This window comes from Oxyura jamaicensis, chromosome 3 (genome assembly GCF_011077185.1).
Source record: "Oxyura jamaicensis isolate SHBP4307 breed ruddy duck chromosome 3, BPBGC_Ojam_1.0, whole genome shotgun sequence".
Taxonomy (NCBI): Eukaryota; Metazoa; Chordata; class Aves; order Anseriformes; family Anatidae; genus Oxyura; species Oxyura jamaicensis.
The window spans coordinates 71,070,657-71,088,519 of record NC_048895.1 but is presented as its reverse complement, the minus strand read 5'-3'; the positions used below and the strand labels follow the sequence as shown (position 1 = coordinate 71,088,519).

The 17,863-nt window shown below is 41.8% G+C and overlaps 2 protein-coding genes across 7 annotated transcripts in view; one reads left to right on the top strand and one right to left on the bottom strand.

The window, feature by feature from the left end:
- LOC118165223 overlaps nucleotides 1-5,189 on the top strand; it is an 88,295-nt gene extending 83,106 nt beyond the window's left edge. For 5 of the 6 annotated variants that reach the window (XM_035323176.1, XM_035323179.1, XM_035323178.1 and 2 more), the window contains 3 exons: nucleotides 1,364-1,472; nucleotides 4,263-4,393; nucleotides 4,521-5,189. In XM_035323176.1, coding sequence (XP_035179067.1) covers nucleotides 1,364-1,472; nucleotides 4,263-4,393; nucleotides 4,521-4,634 — 354 coding nt within the window. In that variant the 3' untranslated portion in view covers nucleotides 4,635-5,189. Of the gene's footprint in view, nucleotides 1-1,363; nucleotides 1,473-3,258; nucleotides 3,360-3,625; nucleotides 3,911-4,262; nucleotides 4,394-4,520 lie in introns of those variants that run through there. The other variant, XM_035323177.1, reaches the window with a different exon arrangement.
- A 1,602-nt stretch (nucleotides 5,190-6,791) lies between these two features.
- Nucleotides 6,792-17,863, bottom strand: part of CD164 (CD164 molecule) — a 15,389-nt gene continuing 4,317 nt past the window's right edge. Inside the window, exons 5-9 of the mRNA XM_035323201.1 lie at nucleotides 16,149-16,238; nucleotides 14,710-14,781; nucleotides 12,138-12,263; nucleotides 10,818-10,895; nucleotides 6,792-9,890 (exon numbers count right to left, since the gene is read on the bottom strand). Coding sequence (XP_035179092.1) covers nucleotides 9,730-9,890; nucleotides 10,818-10,895; nucleotides 12,138-12,263; nucleotides 14,710-14,781; nucleotides 16,149-16,238 — 527 coding nt within the window. The 3' untranslated portion in view covers nucleotides 6,792-9,729. The remainder of the gene's footprint in view (nucleotides 9,891-10,817; nucleotides 10,896-12,137; nucleotides 12,264-14,709; nucleotides 14,782-16,148; nucleotides 16,239-17,863) is intronic.

The window sequence follows — 17,863 nt, the reverse complement described above, 5'->3', positions numbered from 1 at the left end:
ACCTCTTTGTTTCACGTACATTACACCGGTGTTTCCCAAATTCTGAACTGCCAGAGGAACATAGGGGGAAGGGAGCAGCTTTAACTCTGTCTGTACACAGAAATGGCATTGGTTTTAACTAAACGGAGGGCATTGTACCGAACTGATGTATTGACTTTAAATTGGTTACTGCATTACTAGTCTTGGATTTAGTGTAACCGAGTAGCCAGGTCCACTTCAAGAGCATCCCCCTGTAAAAAGGACGCTAGATATTTAACTACTTCAATTTAAAAATGGTTTGGCCAAGTAAATCTCTGTGGATAGTGCAGCTGGTAGAGTGAGCTCTTGGCTGTGAAATGTGCAGTGTTTCTTTTGTCGTGTAGCCTGTAGAACAAAATACTGTTTGGAAACTGTTTGATTAGACTTTAACTAGATGAATCCATCTACTAACTGACAGCTTTGCTACCACTGAAGTCTCCCAGCCCTTGTGTTCTTGATCTGGAGAGAAAGTGCTTTGTAAACGTATCTGAATGCCTCTCCTGTAAGCCAAGCAAGTATATTCTGTCTTCAATCTTCTGAAGCACCAAGGTGAAAGTATTGACTGTTTGTTTTCCAGAAAGAGTCAGGATGACAAATGCCATTCTGCTGGGAATAATTCCCAGGCTGCTGGTATGTTCTCTCAGCAAAATTGTATGATAGTGAGAGACTTCTACACAGCCAAAGCAGCGGGTGCAGACACAAGGTCACTGATTTCAGTGTTTTCTGTCTTTGATGGGGCTCTGAGCTGGGGCTCTGCTTGCTGTGTTTGCAAAATAACCCTTCAAGAGAGCAGAGGTGGCAACAGCTGGATCAGCCTTCGAGGAGAGCAGAGAGGGCAATGGCAACTGCAGTGGGAAGGTTTTTGCCAGACAGCAGTCCCAGCCGCAGGTAGCACCTACAAGATCATTAACACCAGCAAGCTCTGCATTTAAACTTGATTGGCAAACCACACAGTCTGTGGGAGAGATGAGGGAAAAGCTGCCTGTTTTTTCACATGCCTCTGCTTGAAACTGGAGGTAGGGTTACACAGAGAGCAGTGAGAGAAGTCCTCTGTACTGGTTTTATTTTCCTCCTGCAATGCCTGAAATGCAGATTCCAATTAAGCAATAATGAGAATGTCAATCTGCCCTATTTCTGTTGTATTTTGCATTCAGAGGGATCATGGATATGCTTAGCAAAGCTGTAATTACGGATTATTACAACCAGCAAGAAGTGATGGTCTCTCATTCACAAGCACAGACAGGGCATCAACATTTTTTCCTCTAAATCTAGGCCCCTGCTTTGAGCCGGAATTGCTGGATTATGAATTTTTTGTCGCTGCCATTAATCCTTTTACCCCTTTTAGATGGGAAGCCAGTTAACCCAAGAGTGCAGTTTCAAACTAGAGACCTTCCAGCACGTTGATGAACTACCTGTTTATGGCCTGGAAGCTTCCCAGAGGAATGTGACTGCAGGTAAAGACAGATTGTGTTGCAACCTGCTTTCTTGGGGAAATAAGTCATATGAGCTATGTGCCTACCTCCCTGAATCCCTCCTTAACCTTTGAACCACCAGGCAACTTCAGCCAAGTATGAAAGAGGAGAAGACCTCCTCCATAACTTAAGTGCCTAGGTAGATGGGAAAGACCTAAATCAGTCTCAGGAAGTGATTCCTTCCCTCACTGCAGCTGCTCGAGCAGTACAAGAAACATTGAGCCCCAAGTGAATAGCTTTAAGCCATTGCTTATGTCATCTTTTGCTTTGTGGGGACATCAGGGGAAATATGAGGGGTCTGCATTCAGGGGAGGAGGCAATTAGGAAACCAAGGATCCCAAGTGGTAGGAAATCAGGCTTCATTAGTGGCTCTGGTCTTCATAAAGCTTGCTTACAAATCATGCAGACCAGTGAAACAAATTGGTACACTGGTAATTTGATGAGATGCGTGCCTATGCTTGTAGGTGTCTTTAGAGGAGCTCAAAACAGCGGTGAGAATTTCCTAGCCTTTAGACAACTTAACCTGGAACTTAAAGCTTTAAGAAAAATCTTCCTCCTCTACTGCTTGTTAGGTATTTTTTTATACGATGCTTACATAATTCAAGTAGCTTAGAACACTCAAAGAAGGTTTTCTACTCTTATCTGCCTGAAATTGCTGCTTTTCTCTGTGATATCAAAATCCTACTGGGGCTTCAGTCTGAGAAACTCACGCAGACGATGGGTGATACCTAAATTCCTAGTAAATTAAATAAATAGGAAAAAATAAACAGCCATCTTTCAAGGTGCAGCTCTATGCCATGAAGAATATACAGCACCACAGATTTAGTTACAGTTGCCTTCTGCAGGAAGATGCTAGTTATTCCTGCCAGAGGAAACTGAGAAATGCTCATTAGCACACTGCTGAAGACAAGACATGAACCAATCATGGAGAAATAAAGCACAGGGAGGTATCTTTAATTAATGCACACATCTGTGTGGTTTCTATGCCTTTAAAACAACCCAGTTCACGGGAAAAGTTTGTGCAGAATTTCTGAGGCTACTGAATACAAGGAAAGTAGGTGAGACAGAATGGAGATTTTTTTTTCCCTGCAGTAAGTTACCATTGTTAAACATGAGGCAGAGCTGGAGAAATTGTCTGAGGAGCTTGAAGCTCCCTGTTGTAAACAGAGGACTACCATCAAGCTATAGACATAGACGCTTAGTCTGAACCTCTGCAATATATTCTAGCTACCTTTTTTCTCTTTTTTTTTTCCTATTCATCTGTAATAGTAGATGAATGATGTGAGATGTTTTTTTTCCGCTTCAAAAAGGTAGGAGGAATACTGAAGATCTGTTGTCCCATAGCAAAAGCAGTGTAAGAAATCATTTTCCAGGTAATGTCAAGATTAAATAGCTGTAATTTTTGATGCATTAATACTAGTACTCCTCCTAAGGCAATCCAGACCTGCATCATGTAAAAATCTGTCTGAGTTAGTCTGAGTAACACTAACCTGCCTTCAGACCTACAGCATTTGCTGTGGCCCTTTCATGACTGCAAAGGCAAAGCTGTTTTTGAAACAAGTCACGTCACCTCCAGGAATTACCTGCGTAGACTAAGCCGTCAGCTGGTTTTTAATAATAGAATCACAGAATCATAGAATAGTTTGGGGTGGAAGGGACCTTAAAGATCATCTAGTTCCAGCCCCCCTGATCTGAGCAACCTGAGCCACATCCTCTAGCTCTTCCTGTGCTCCTCCTCTGTCTTCACATCTTCCTCTTCTTCCCTCGGCTGTGTCGAGCCATGGCCTGTCTGGGCAGTGTAAAACAGCTGCTGCACTTCTCCCTGGGTTCCTGTGGTGCTTGTGTAGTCACTCCTCTGAAGCCCCCTGCTCCAGGCTGTGTGGACGCTGCCTGCAGTCTGCCTGTGGGTAGCTCTGGGCTCTGGGAGATGCACCTGCTCTCCTGGTGCTTCACGGGAGGCCAAGTGGCTCGGACACACATCCTGGAATAATGCCAGAAACAGCTAACCAATACAGTCCGGAACATTTTGCATCCTAGCTGAGGAGGAACGCCTTCCCAGAAAGTGCAGGGTTACAGCTATGCAGCAAAAAAGCCTCACTTCTCACCTACAGTTACTGGCAAGGCTAACAGATGGTTTAGATGCGGTACGGCAACACCACGCCGTACAGATACAAGCAAAAAGGGTTAGAGTGCGTTAGGGGTGATGCCAACCACAGCATTTGGTTCAGCAAGCTGAAGGGTGGCATTAAGTAGCTGCATCTCTGCTTTTCAGAATCCTAGAAGGACAAAGACTGGAATTCACCAGGGCATTGTGACACCAGGAGCACATAATTAACCCCTCCACTCGCACATCTTTTGATCTTGGCTTTCAACAGGACCATAGAAAGCAGGGTTGTGGGGAAAATAGGTGCATGTAATTGGGCAGACCTGGGTCAGCACAAGTTTTTTTCTTTTTTTTTTTCTTTTTTTTTTTTTTCTTCACTGAGCTATTTCCTGCTGCAGAAATAAATGCTGACACCTTCATTACTATGAATGAAAAGAGCTTGGGGGAAGCTGTTACGTAAAAATACTGCAAATAATTTTTGTTCTGCTTTGTGTTAAGATCATATGTGAACCACTTTGCGCAGGCCAGGCAAGCACTGCCCTGAGCATTCACAGCTCACTCTCTTTTTCTGTTGTTGTTGTTAACATTCTGCTAGAGATCAGAAACAACAGCTGTGGCATTTATTCAACTCAAGTTGCCCTTTGGCTGTGTTGTCAATAACACCCCAGGTTCTGCAGCTCAGGTCCGGAGTAACAGGCCTCCAGCATCCACTCCGCTTGCGGATTACAAGTGGTGCCCTTCAAATCCTGACCCAAGAAGCAGCACCTTAAAAAGAAGAAACACTCAAAGACCAAAGACAGTAAGTACACTGCCACTGGTAACAGCAGTCAGATAGAGCTGCAAAATAAGCAACTCGTTTGCTCCACACACCCCTGGAGTACCATGAGATGGTTGGTGACTCTTCTATTTGTTACTTATGCTTTCAGGTACCTAGCAGATGGAAGGAGAGCACGGCAGAGAGGCCATTACCACACCTAAATGAAAAGTCTCTTCCTACTGCCTTCCTGCAGCTACAGGAACAGAGGCTGGTCCAGAAGTAAGGCTAAATATATATATTTTTAATCAGTTTGGGGCATTTCAGAAATTACCTGAGTTGGCACCCTTGAATTAAGAGAAGCCCCAGTTACACACAAATCAAAGGGAGGCAGCAATCCTCCAGTGATGTGCACATACACTTCAACACATTTGGATGCAGTGCTACCAGCTACAGCCAGTTAATCCTCTAACTGGGTGATGCAGATCCTCCTGAGCAACAGCAGCACTGCATGTCCTCCCTTGATAGTCAGTGCAGCACAGCAAGGCAAGGATACCAGTCAAAACTAACAGGGTTCCATTTATTGTGGTAACCTTGGAACACAGCGGTGCAAAGCACAGCTAAGTTCTCAGAGCAAAAGTGCTTTTAGTTAAACTGCTTCCCTATTGCAACCATTGAATACCACCACATCCTGCCTGACTGCTTTTACCCCCGGAGGTTGCTGCCTTTGCAGTAAACCTCTAATGTTTAAAAATGAATCATCGAAAAGTCAGCACCTCTACCTTCCCTAGCACCTTCTTCCCCTTCCCCCTAGAAAGGGGAAGGAGAGCAGCTCCTTGCACAGTGCTGCACTACTAGAAGAAAATGCATAAATTCATGCTCCCTTATCTGCATCTCTCTTGCATGTAAACCCATGGTTTTTATAACTGAACCAATAAAGGAATCAAAGCTGTTTTTCAGAGATGTGTCAGATTGTACTGCAGCTTTTGATGAGTTAGAATGCTAGCCTATGTGCCTATCAACATCACCCAGCTCACTGGATGCTTATGGATGTGAATAACAATACTCACCTCATTTATAAATAACCAAGGCTTAAGCGTTACTATTTCATTCAAGTTTTCTGCTAGAGTACTACATTAAAACAAGTCACAATATAATCAGAATGCCTTGGAATCAGTTATTGAATAACAGGAGTAGTTTACAAGGTACACCTTAAATGAATAAAAAGGGGATCAATAATTATGCAAAGCCAGCTCTTGCTGAAGGAGTTATCAAATGTGATCGTCATACATTCCAGGAACCAGAAGCCAATTTGGAACTAAAACAACATCCCCTGCAAGAAGCACTTACATGCCATTGCAGCAGTAAAAAGGGAAGGGATGGCTCAGGATAATCACAGCATCTTGATATAATACTCCTCTGGGAGCTCAATACAGCAAAATTCAAAGATTAATTTTGAATGAATGCTGCACCTACAGAAGGTTACCCTCCAGGAGAAGCACTACCACAAGGCTGGTACTGTAAGAAAAAGCAATCCTGCAAAGGCTTTCAGTGCAGCACTGTAACAAATTTAATTCAGTGTTTGACTGCATGATGTAATGGATGATTTTCTGGAAGGCATAATTTTAACACATGAGGAAGCTCTAGGTTTCCTCCACTTCCATACAGCCTTTCCAGAAACAGTACTCAAGTTTTGCAGATTTCTCATATTTGACCGAGTTGTGCCACTGCTACCCTAGTGACACATTCACACTTGACTACTCACAAAACCATCAAGGTCACAATGTGGAACTACCACAGTTAGTTCACTCAGAGCTGGTTATAGTTTCAGTCAGTGTGTGACTACAGAACTGCACACCCTATGTTCGCTTTTTCAAGCATACTCTGACAATTACTCCCTAGCAAATATCTTTGCCTTTTCTGTGTAATCAGGAGAGAAATCAGGTCCAGAGCAACACCTTTTTCACGTAGGCAGGGATCTTAACATGAAGAAATGCTGTAACATAAACATCACCAGCTTGCCTGGAGCCACAGGCTGCAGTCCCTCTTCCACCTTCCAGGCAGACATCCAGTATTATGAACTTTGCTACTGGAAAAAAGGAAGATTCAGCATCAGACAGACTTACAGGTTGTCACAGGTGGAACACGTGATAAATACCTTGCTGTGCTTTGGCTGTCAGGTCAGAACAGGGTTAATCTAACATAGAAAATTCCATCACCTAATTGAGATTTTTTTGAGACAATTCTAAATCTGAATCCTTACTTTTGTACATACCAAGTGCAAAGTTAACACAACTTCAGAGAGCTAGATCAACTCTTCAAAGACTTTGTTTTCTCGCTTTCCCCAGTGTTCGACTGCTGTAGAAAACAGTTCTTATCTCCAGAAACTTGGCAGACTGTCCCCTCTGGGATTGCTCACATGAAAGAAAGTTTACAAGTAAAATTCCATTCAACAGATTTTATTTATCAGTTTGGTTTTGTGATTACAACTGTTTCAGTTTTCTTCCACTGAAGACAAAATAAACTTTTACAGCAACACTTGCAAAGAACATTCATAAGATAACAGCTTGATATTTGCACAATTGGCTTCAAGAAAAAGCCAGATAACTTGAAGAGTCACTACAGTTCAGTGCCTAAAATTGATTTAGGGGCAAATAAAACTACAGATCTATGAGCTACCTTCCACTTCAAAACACAAGGCCGAAAAAAACTGCAAGTTGTTACTTCGGGTTATTTGCTATTACACAGCACAGAGCAGCCAATACTGCAACATCGCAAAGGAGTAATTTGCTTCTACAGTGAGGCAGCCAAGCACAGGGTGGAGACGTACAACCCAGGCCCCCTCCCCACCAACTGCTGAACAGAGAATGACCCCAGCCCCAACTCTGGAAGCTGTGGATTACACCTCGTCAGCAAGGCTAATGAGCAAGCAATGCACAACGCAGGCCTTCCGGAACACAACTGAACTGACACAGTACAAGCTCGAGTTTTTCAGACTGGTATCTGTACATGTCAGAGATCCTGGGTTTCCTAAAGTCTTGGAAAGTAGCCACTGCTGGCACCAAGAAAAATTTAGTAACTAAGGCAAGGTATCCCTTCTACCCTTTTAAACAAAATTAGAGGCAAAAGATTAAGCAATTTTAAGGCACTTGAAAATTATCTTCGTTTGCTTTATCAGTGTATTTTACAACCTAAATCAGAATCAGCATAGCTCATGAATAAGCATTTTAGCAACATATTACAGAGCAACATTTTTTTTTGGTGGCAACGTCTTCCATGCTATGAAGTGTTCTGTAGCATTTTTCTGCAAGTTTCCAAAAAGATAGCCCTTGGAGGCAAAAAAATATATATATAACACACTATGAATACAGTTTGCTTTGCTGAGCTGAGAACTCTGTCACACTTTAGGAGAGTATTTTGCTCACTTCAAAGCACAGAATACAAGCTCATGGATATCTTCTTAAACAAATAAAGGTACTAAAATAGTTCTGAGATAGGGAAAGGAGAGATTAAGTGATTTCACAATAAGGCCAAGGATATACCATCTAACCCACACACACTGTTGCTGGAAGCTGGCTGCTTACTTCTGTTTTAATAAACCTGAGCTGATTGTCTTAGGTTTGCTTAGAAAAACCAGAAGCTCGTGAACTCAAGGATACAGTACTGGAGAATAACCTTTGTATTTTGTAGTAATTTGAGTTTTCTATGCAGCACAACAGAAACAATGCCATTCAAACTACAACATAAGAAAGCAACACTGTGCACTTAAGTGATCTGCAAATGAAGTGCACTTGATTTGCTTCGTGTCTAAGCTACACCGCCATGAGTATTACCTGCATGAATGCTATCCTTTTGTTGCATTTCTGCCAAATTTAAGTCAGATTAGAGCTAGTAAGACAGTACTACAGATTATCCTGAAATTGATGATCAAGCGGTATCATCAAGAGCTACTCTCATGTGCTACACCCACCGTTTCATTTTATCTTTACTTCAGTTTTTCCTGTGGGGTTATCTTTGCGGGTCTTCAAGTAGGTCTACTTTGGAAATGACGTACCTTTGCTTACACTCAGATTACAGGGGTGATCCAGCCAAGGAGGGAAAAAAAAAAAAAAAAAAAAGAAAGAAAAGCATTTGGCTGAGTACGTTCCCTTAACCAGTTTCCTGCAGTGTCAAACAAACCTGATACCAGGAATGAGGCTCATGGAAGATACAGCCCTGACACTACCAGGACTACAGCAATCCTGACTTGGATCAAATCAGCAGATCCTCTGACTACCCTTAATTGCTCCTGCAGCAAGCAAACACAGGAAGGTTAAAAAAAAAAAAAAGAACAAAACTGAAATCAAGTTGCATTTGAATAAGGTAAGTCAGGATTTCCCCAAACACCAGTATTTCAAGTATAAATGTAAATCGTTGCCTTTTCACACAGGGAGCGAACTGTACTTTATCACTTCAGTTTTATGGTCTTTGCATGCCAGAACAAAAAGGTAAACGACTTACAGCTAGTTTGTAGCTGAACATTACTGTACCATACTCCCTTCACTTGCAAACAAGGTCAGCAAGGGACAGTTATTCAATGCAGAAGATTTTGAAACTGGAATGCTTAAGTCACACATACTCCTTTCTCCTATATAAAGCTAGTACCTAGTAAGTTTTATTTACCTTTGATAGGTGGGACGCTTTTGCAGCCTACTAATTTTTAGTCTTTTAAGGCACTAATCTTCACTTCCCCTTTACGAGCATTATCCATACATCCCTTCTCCACCTTCAACATTAGCTGGAAAGGGCAGGGGATTTCTGTTTGGAATGCATTATTTTATCAGGCAACTTTTTTTTTTTCCCCGTTTAAAAAAGAAAAAAGGGTTCTTTGATTCCACTATGACATTATCTACTTCTACAATTTTGTTCACCTTTCTAGCAACACGCTGTGCAAGCCACAAGCTAGAAAAAATGGTATTTCACTCCCTGAAGTCAGTCACCAATAATTCACATCTTAATAAAACTGAAGGGATACTGTATCAAATGTTGATTAAATCAGCCTTCATAGGAAGTCATGAGATTGTCTACTCAAGACAGTGTTGCCACTGAGTAAGAGACTCTGAACATCTACATTTGGCATATCAAAAAAACAAAAGTCCCACATCAGCAGCCATTAAAGAAAAGACAGCCATTAGAACCCATGCAGCATATTGCAAGTAATCCTGTTGGAGAGATTCATATTACCTCTTGCCAAGTATAATGTTGCAAAAATATTCTTTTGAAGTCTTCTCTTAGAAATTTAAAGGATATTATGAACTGCTGTCTTCCATGAGCAACAGAAAATATTTTGGTTCAGTGAACTACAGGTGTTGGGCTACTAGTCCATTATAAAGTGACAGGTCTTAAAGTGTGTGGTAGTTTCGGTCTTTTGACCTGCAGAATTTGTACAGAAAGAAAATAACAGCCTGCAGACCCAGAACAAGGACAATTCCACCTATGAAGCTGGCAGCATCAAATGTAGACTTGCGGGAAGAAGGTGCAGGAGTCACAGTAGCATTTGTACCTGTCAAAGGACACAAAACAGTTTGTGAGTGTACAATGCTTATAACCTTATAGATTTTAGCACTGGTGTGCTCCTATTAAGGTTACTCAGACATAACATTTGAATACCAATAAAAACAAAACATAAAAGTGAAGGTATGCCAGCAGCTGCATTTAGGTAAGTGACACTGAATTTTTAATTAAGCAATGTTTGTAAAAAGATAGAGATGTTTATAGCCAAACTGCTTTGGACCTCAATACTGACCAAGTCCCAGCTAGACATTATTTGTACTTCAAAAAGCCAAAGTTTTCCTCCTTTCCATAGTGTAATATGGATATGGTCAGTCAAAACCTATTTTCCAATTTTTCCTGCTTGCTCTTTTTTGCCTAAATTTGCATTATCTTTCATCTACTATACTTTACTCCAGAAACTATACTATAAGAACTCAACTGAAGCCAAAACACGTGAATCAAGAAGTAACAGCCACCTGCTGATTGTTAAAGAGCTTCACCGCATGAGCGTTTTAATGGAACAGCATGTTCAGGACTAATGCTGAAATAAAATACTACAACTTACTTATTCCCACCACTGGATGCACCCCCCTATACATATACTTTTTTTCCCATGCTACAAGTGAAAAATAAAACATCTTCCAAAAGTAAGTCCTGCAGCTGAGCTTACTAATGACTTTCAGACACGCTATTACAAGTGGCCAGTTGATTTAGTTTGACCAGCATGTTTCTGGCACTTAACGTTTCACCATTTCACCAACATTTTCGCCTTGCTGGTCAGGCTATTTACCTTGCTACATACATGCATACACACACACACATATAACCTCAGCAAAATTAAATTTGGTAGAACATTAAAAGTGCCTTTCAAGGCAACACTAAGTAACACCAATTTCAAAGTGTTTTATGCTTCAACTATACTAATAGTAGCCATTACCTGGAGTACTGGTTGTTGTGACTGGAGTAACGGTGGTTGTAGGCATAGGAGCATGTGTAGTTGCATTGGTGGTGTTAGCTGTTTGAGAGAAGAAAAATTCAGATAGCATGCACATATCATAAGATACAAAAGCAAAGTTTGCAAGTATTTAAGTTCTTAAATAAATTATTTTTGTTTTAGCAAGAATAGGTTTTGATCTCAGACTATACCCCCTGCAATTTACATGTTCAGCTGCATGGCATTAAGCCAAGTTTCTGCAACAAGGATTTCCCCCCCTCATTATTTTTTTTTTTCAAACTTACAGCCTGACCATACCATCGTTATCCAAATATTTCAAGGCTCTCCGCAAATCAGAGTGGTTTTTCACTTATGCAGAAAACCCTTCTTTCAAACACTAACATAAATGTTATTTCAGTAAGAATCAGGACAGCTGCCTCAAGACAACTGAATCTGCATCAACGCCAAGGACTTTCACTAAGGGGCCTTTAGAGTCAGTATTTATTGTACCTAAGTAATTAAATGCAGGAGATAAACATAAAACACCAAAAAACATTTCCCAAAAACATTAACTGCCAACATCACAATTGGAATAGGTGAACGCTTCATCTGTAGCTACATTGTCCCCTAAAAGCTCTTCACTTAATATGGAAATCTGGCTCTCCGACCTTCCCCATCCTAAGGTCAGTATTACTAAAAATTAATGAGTATTCTACTACATACCTAGGACAAATGCCAACATTTGTTCATTTACTGATAGGTAATCATCACCCCTCTGTACATTAAGCTGTTATGAGCCTAATAAAGTACAGCTCTTGTTACCCCCCAGCTCCTTTGAGGATCAGATGCTTTTAAAGTCAAGATCTTTAGAACCTGACTGTTAAGATGGCAGCATGTGAAAGAACAGAAACTTTTAGACTGGGCAACAAGAAGTCAAGCTCATTAAACTCATGATTTGTGGAAATGACTAATTTAATTCAACCAATTACCACTGAGCCAATTCTTAGTTATATTGGAAGGAAAAAAATGTCTGTCATGGTTTATACAACTCAGTTCTTCCAAGCCTTGGGACCATTCCTGTGTTCCACACCTCAGATGTCATGTTACTACAGTGATCTGCAGAAAAAGCCCTTGTCCTTGTTGTTTTCCTTCATTAAGCCCTAGCTTACTGCCATTCTGTGTTGAACAGAGGCCAACGGAAGCAATTCTAGCAAGGTATACCGCATTATAATTGCCACTACAGCTTCAAGTTCAAGCAGCAGTTTACTAAGTGATCGTATGCATCCACTCATCACTTCAGCGGGTCATGCTCCTTCATATTACCTATAGTAGGATGAGCTGTGGTAGCAGAAGTTGTTGTGGTAGCATTGGAAGACGCTGTAGTAGAATTGGAAGGTGGTGTTGTGGTATTGGATGACGGCGTAGTAACAGGAGGAGGAGTTGTAAGAGCTATGAAAGAATAAAAAGTTACATTAAAAACATCAACAACAGTATTTAACAGAACAGTAGCAGGCTGAGTTTTAGGGACTCTGAATTTTTCTGTGGTTCTTGTTTGTAATTTCTAACCAGTTGAACTAACAATCTTTTGAACTAAGCACAAGTTGCATAAATGAATACATGTAGACTTTGTCACAGGCAGTGCAATCAACCCAGTGTTCAACCTCACAGTGCAAATTAGAATGCAAGATCCCTGTTGACTACAGCAACTCAGGCTCCTCAAAGCAAACAGAAAGTAGAACAGCCCTCCTGGACAACCACAAACTGCGCAGGCTTTACACAACACAGAAGCATGCAATCAGTACTGCTTCCTGACCTCACTGCTCAGAAAAGCAAACCTGACCTACCAAGGTCAACCAGAAAGCAGAGTGGTTGGACACTGAAGCTGGGGGGGATGGGAACTAGGACATCCTCAACAATTTAGGAGCCTCTGTTCTGAAGGCTGTGGCTAGTATAGGCGTAAAAAAAAAAAAAAAAAAAAAAAACCTAGCAGAAAAACTTGCAAAGCCTTCTACAACTTACTGCATTAACCAAGCTAATCCCCCACGGACAGCACTTGATCACACTATGAACACTCATACCTGAGCTTCCTGAGGGAATACTATCATGTCCAGAAGCCTTTAGAGCTCAGAGTCATTTAATATTTTTTGGCATCTTGAAGCAATTTGACATGGTGAGAAACCAGAGCAGCCTGATTCTAGAGAGACATCAGAATCTACCCCTGGCCTCAAGCCAATTTAGGTCCACCTTAATGTACTTCCATGTCAACCCCCAGAGATAGTGCTGAGCCATGCCACTGGCTCATTAAAAGCTCCAATCCATCCATGTTAGTGACTGACATCACTAATTTAACTCTTCCATGGTGCCTATTAAAACCGAGCCCTTGCTTGTACAACAGGAGGAACCAGCCATAGCAGGGGAGTGGGGAGGAGGCTGGTGACAAGAGCTATCATCCTCCCTTCCCCAGCCACTCGTATCAGAGCTGACTGAGCTCCGCTGCCTTGCAGCCAAGGACCAGCACCAAGTGACCCAGGTGCTCCTGCCCCGCAGCCTCACAGGACAGACAGGTGAGGCACAGGACTACTGCCACCATACGCATTTACACCCCACTGACTACTGCTGGCTAACCCAGGCACAACACGAGGCCTGCTGTTACCATCGAAGTCAAGCTATTTGGGATACACCACCTTCCAGCTACCGTGGGTAATGCAGAGCTCATCGGGGATGCAGGTCCCTCTGTCCTCAACTAAGGTTCTCTGCTAAAGGTTACAGTGAAGTTTTGTTGAATATGCAGAAGCTGAACACCCTCCCAATAGCCTCGCTACAAGTTTGACACGAACAGATGGTAGGAATTCTACTCGTAGGTATAGAACAAAGCATTTTAATACCATGCTACTTTTGGAAAGCACTGAAAAAATATGATGTTAGAATTTTCCACCAATTTTAACTTCTGATTAAGAGGCAGTTGGTACTGGTACCATTTCAGAAACAATACAGGAGTTCAATCTGGCAGAATTAATTCTGACTGGCCACTACCACAAGATAGCCTACAGCAGCATGGGAGCTTCACCTCTGTTGGCACAAGCCAGCCTCTTCCAACAGCACTCCTGAACTAATCCGGGCATGAGCATTAAGAACTTTTTCATTTACTGTCCTGCATCTTAAAACCAGAAAAACTTATTTTAAAATCCATTTATTGCCAGCTTTCAGAAAAAGATAGGGGCTTTCACCAAAGTAAAGTTCTAGATTTTATCTAGAATGTTCTAGATTTAATCTAATTCATACAGTGCAAAGCACATTTGCAGAACAAGCACAACTTAATGAAAAGCATAAAGTATATACGCAACCAAGCATGTGCCCACCAGCAAAGTTTTAAATTATGTGGTTCTGTAACACAGACCCTGCATTTCAGGATTGCATGAAGAGCTCTGCAAGTTAAAAAAACAAACACGGAGGTTTCTAAGTCTTTCCCCTACTTGCTACTTCTCAGACAAGACAGAGAATTTAGCACGTGCAATTTTTTGTTTAATATGAAACGTACTCCCTTGAGGATAGTGCTAAGCTCCTAAACACCTCTGAGGTACTTCTAAATAGGATAGACTCTATCTAGTATTTCACCCATTTTAATACAAGAAAACAGGGTACTAGCTGAGGAGACACATCTATTAAAGCATCAAGCTTCTTGAAACAACATCAGTAGCAGTTACTGAACACGTAATAAAATTGTGTATTTTTATGTCACATCATAGGTTTAAGCTGGAAGCAAAGGGCTTATTTACATACTTGTGCAAGCATACGTAAACTGTAGAAGTCATTAACAAAGGTCACCACGTTAGGGAGTTGCAAATGAGACTGCTTCACTTTAAACAACCTGGAAGCAAAATATCTTAATACTTACATGAACAATCTTCAACCATACATTCGTTATACGTTGAGCTATTTACTTCTGCTCTTTTTACACAGATGTTGCCTGTCAGAAAAGGAAAGAACAAAAGTTTTGCTACTGTAGATATTCTTAAATGCTAATAAACTGTTCTCAGGATAAACTAAGTATCTTCTAGCTAGGATAACATTAAAACCACTTCAATATGCAGGACCTGAGTCTTATATTAAAGATTAAAAGTTACCTAAGTTTTAGTACATTCTTTCACTAGTTACTCTACTGCTCAACATGTCAGCACTATACACACTTGGTTAAAGACCATTTTGCAGTAACAGTAGAGCTTGACATCCCGTTATAGCCTATAAAGATTAAGCAGTGTTTCTATTATTTGTGACACTTTCCAAGTTAAATATTTTGCGTCACTATGGAAACAGTATAGAATTCTTACTGTCTTAAATTCTCCACGCAAGCAAAACTTAGTTCCAGCTTTTCAATAGATCCCTGATCTTGTAACTGTTTAAGACATCCGTTTCTTGTTCACTGTCTGTACTTTCTTCCTTGACACAAATTTCTTCTCTGCCCTCAAAAAAGTTCCTTCAAACACCTGAGAGATCTGCCTGCTGGTCAGACAGTGCACGCAGTGCACCTTCCTGAAGGGCATTTGTACTGGACAAGTAACGTTCCAAATTCTTTTCATCAGCTCTGAACCATCCTCAGCCTTCATACACAGTCTACCCATAAGAACATTATTACAACCAAGCCATTCTGTTTTCTTATTCTACCTATATCCACCTCACTTAAGAAGTGTACGTGATCCTCCAGAGGACTACTTCTGTAGCCTTCATAAGCCTTTGTCAACAGCAGCTTTATCTCCTCAACAAGAGGTCACCTACAAGTATTTACATCCACTTCCCTGACAATGTGGAAAACAAGGTTCTGAACGAGGCTAGCTAGTGCTTTGTATTCTTTTTGACTCCCCTACGTCCCCTTTGGTGGGTTGCAACTCTTAGTTTTAGGAACACTATTCTTAATTGATCTTATTTAAAGGATTCCTTTCCCTTACTGCATTTCAGTTCAGGCACAGCATCTGTAACCAGGTCTATGGCAGAGCATCAACAGGGGCTGCACCGGGATGCACCTGCATGTCACAACCCACTCGTGACCTGACCCCTTAACAATAAGCACAAGTGACCAGTTTGTTCTGCTGACGTTCTGGAAAACAGTAGCTTATCAGCAGCAGATCCAAATCAGAAGCCTTACAAATCTGGGCTTATTCTGAACATTTTCAATTGTCTCACAGAAGAACTTCAAATTTACTGAATAACAGATACAAATTATGATTTCATCCTCCATTAGGTTATCAAACAGAACAATATATTTGCTGTAGTGAACATTAATACAGATAAAATACATCTACTTGGATTAAAGGATTTGCATCATGTGGTCTTCCTTACTTGTACCAGCACACTTGATCCACTGGCAGTCCATTCCATGTGTGTCATTGTCGTTACACAAAACACAGGTAGAAAAGTTTCCACAGCTCTCTGAAAAGAAGACACAGATACAGTGGTCAAAATTAGCACTGTAAAGAGAGCAACTTCACCCACAGAAACAGTCCTTAGGTGCATAGTTTTTCAAATATGAACCTCCTGGGTTAAGGCACAGCCATTCTCACTGAACTAACTGCTCCTAAAAGCTGCAATTTGTAAATGCATCTGACAAGACAAATACATTTCCCTCCCAACACTACTGCTACTCCAAAACCAGACCTCACATATACACTAAGAATATGCCTCAAATAACCTCTCATTATAGTGAACCCAGACAGAACAGAAAATATACTGCTCTAATTGAAGCTACCAAAGTAATTCATTGAAACCTCCCATGGTAAAAGCTTGGTTCCTTTTGATTACGCATCTGTTAATACAGCCAGCTATAAAAAAATAAATAAAGAAGAAGTGAGAATCCTGCAGTAGAAAGCAGCTGATTTAAGGGAAATAAAGGCACCAGCTTAGAGGACTCCATATACAAATGCACATAAAGGAAAGCAGAAACAAAGTCAACCTATCCCCAGTTTGATCACAGCAGAAGCCAGCAACCTAACCAGTCGAGCTGCTTTTTTAAATGTCAATCTCAGCCACACATTGTCCTCTCAAAACCACAATATCAACATATCCAGAGTCTGGATCAAACAAATTCCCCCCAACTACAGTTTCACTGTATTAGTTTTGAATAAGCTTTAGTCATACACTCATCATTTTCAAATAACACGGCTCTTTACACCACAGCCTCCAACACATTCTGCATACATTTCCACCTCCTCCAGGCACCGATGGATGACCTCTCCCCTCTCTCTCTGCTCACCAGTGAGGGGAGCTTGGCTATTCACAGAGTTTTGGCAATCGAAACAACCAGATGATAACCAGAAACGCATCGACTCTCTACCTTCAGTATTCTGGGGGTATGAATTATGCCTGAATTCTGCTGGACCTTCTGCTGGGTACGGCAGGATCAGGCTAGGAATACCAGTGCTATTTCTTTACGTTTCTTAGAAGCAAAGAGATGCAATACGGTCTTTGCCTGTTTGTATCAGTGAGGGATGCGACAGTCTCAACACGGTTCCCTTCCAAAAGGTGCCACTTAAACCACTCCATTGGGCATATGGCCATTCCTTGCTAAGAGATCCCAGATAAAAGCTGCTTTTTTTCCAGGTAACGGGCACAGATTCGTGTCTGATAAACAAACAGCGTTCACCTTTGGGAATTCCTCGCTGATACTAAGATTTGGCACAGCCCACCTGCAGGGACAGCAGGCTCATACCCGGCGCCTCAGGACTTTTAGTTTCCCTTCAAACCTCTCCCACACTCCCCCGGGGAAGGAGCAGGCTTTCGCAACTCCAAGAAAGACCAAGTCTTTTAGCACACGGTAAGCTTTCAGAAACACGCTGCCGGACGGTTGGTTCCCCTCCACAACCAGCCACAGGACCCCCCCCGCCCCGCCCCGGGGGGCCGGGGCAGTCCTGAAGGGCCCCGCCGGCAGCCGAGCGCCCCACAGCGACGGGCACCGGGCGGGGCGGGGGAGGGGAGGGGCTGCCCCGTCAGCAACGGCCGGGAGGGGAGAGGTGGATGCTGGAGGAGGGAAGACAAACCAACGCCAGCGTGTTTCTGAA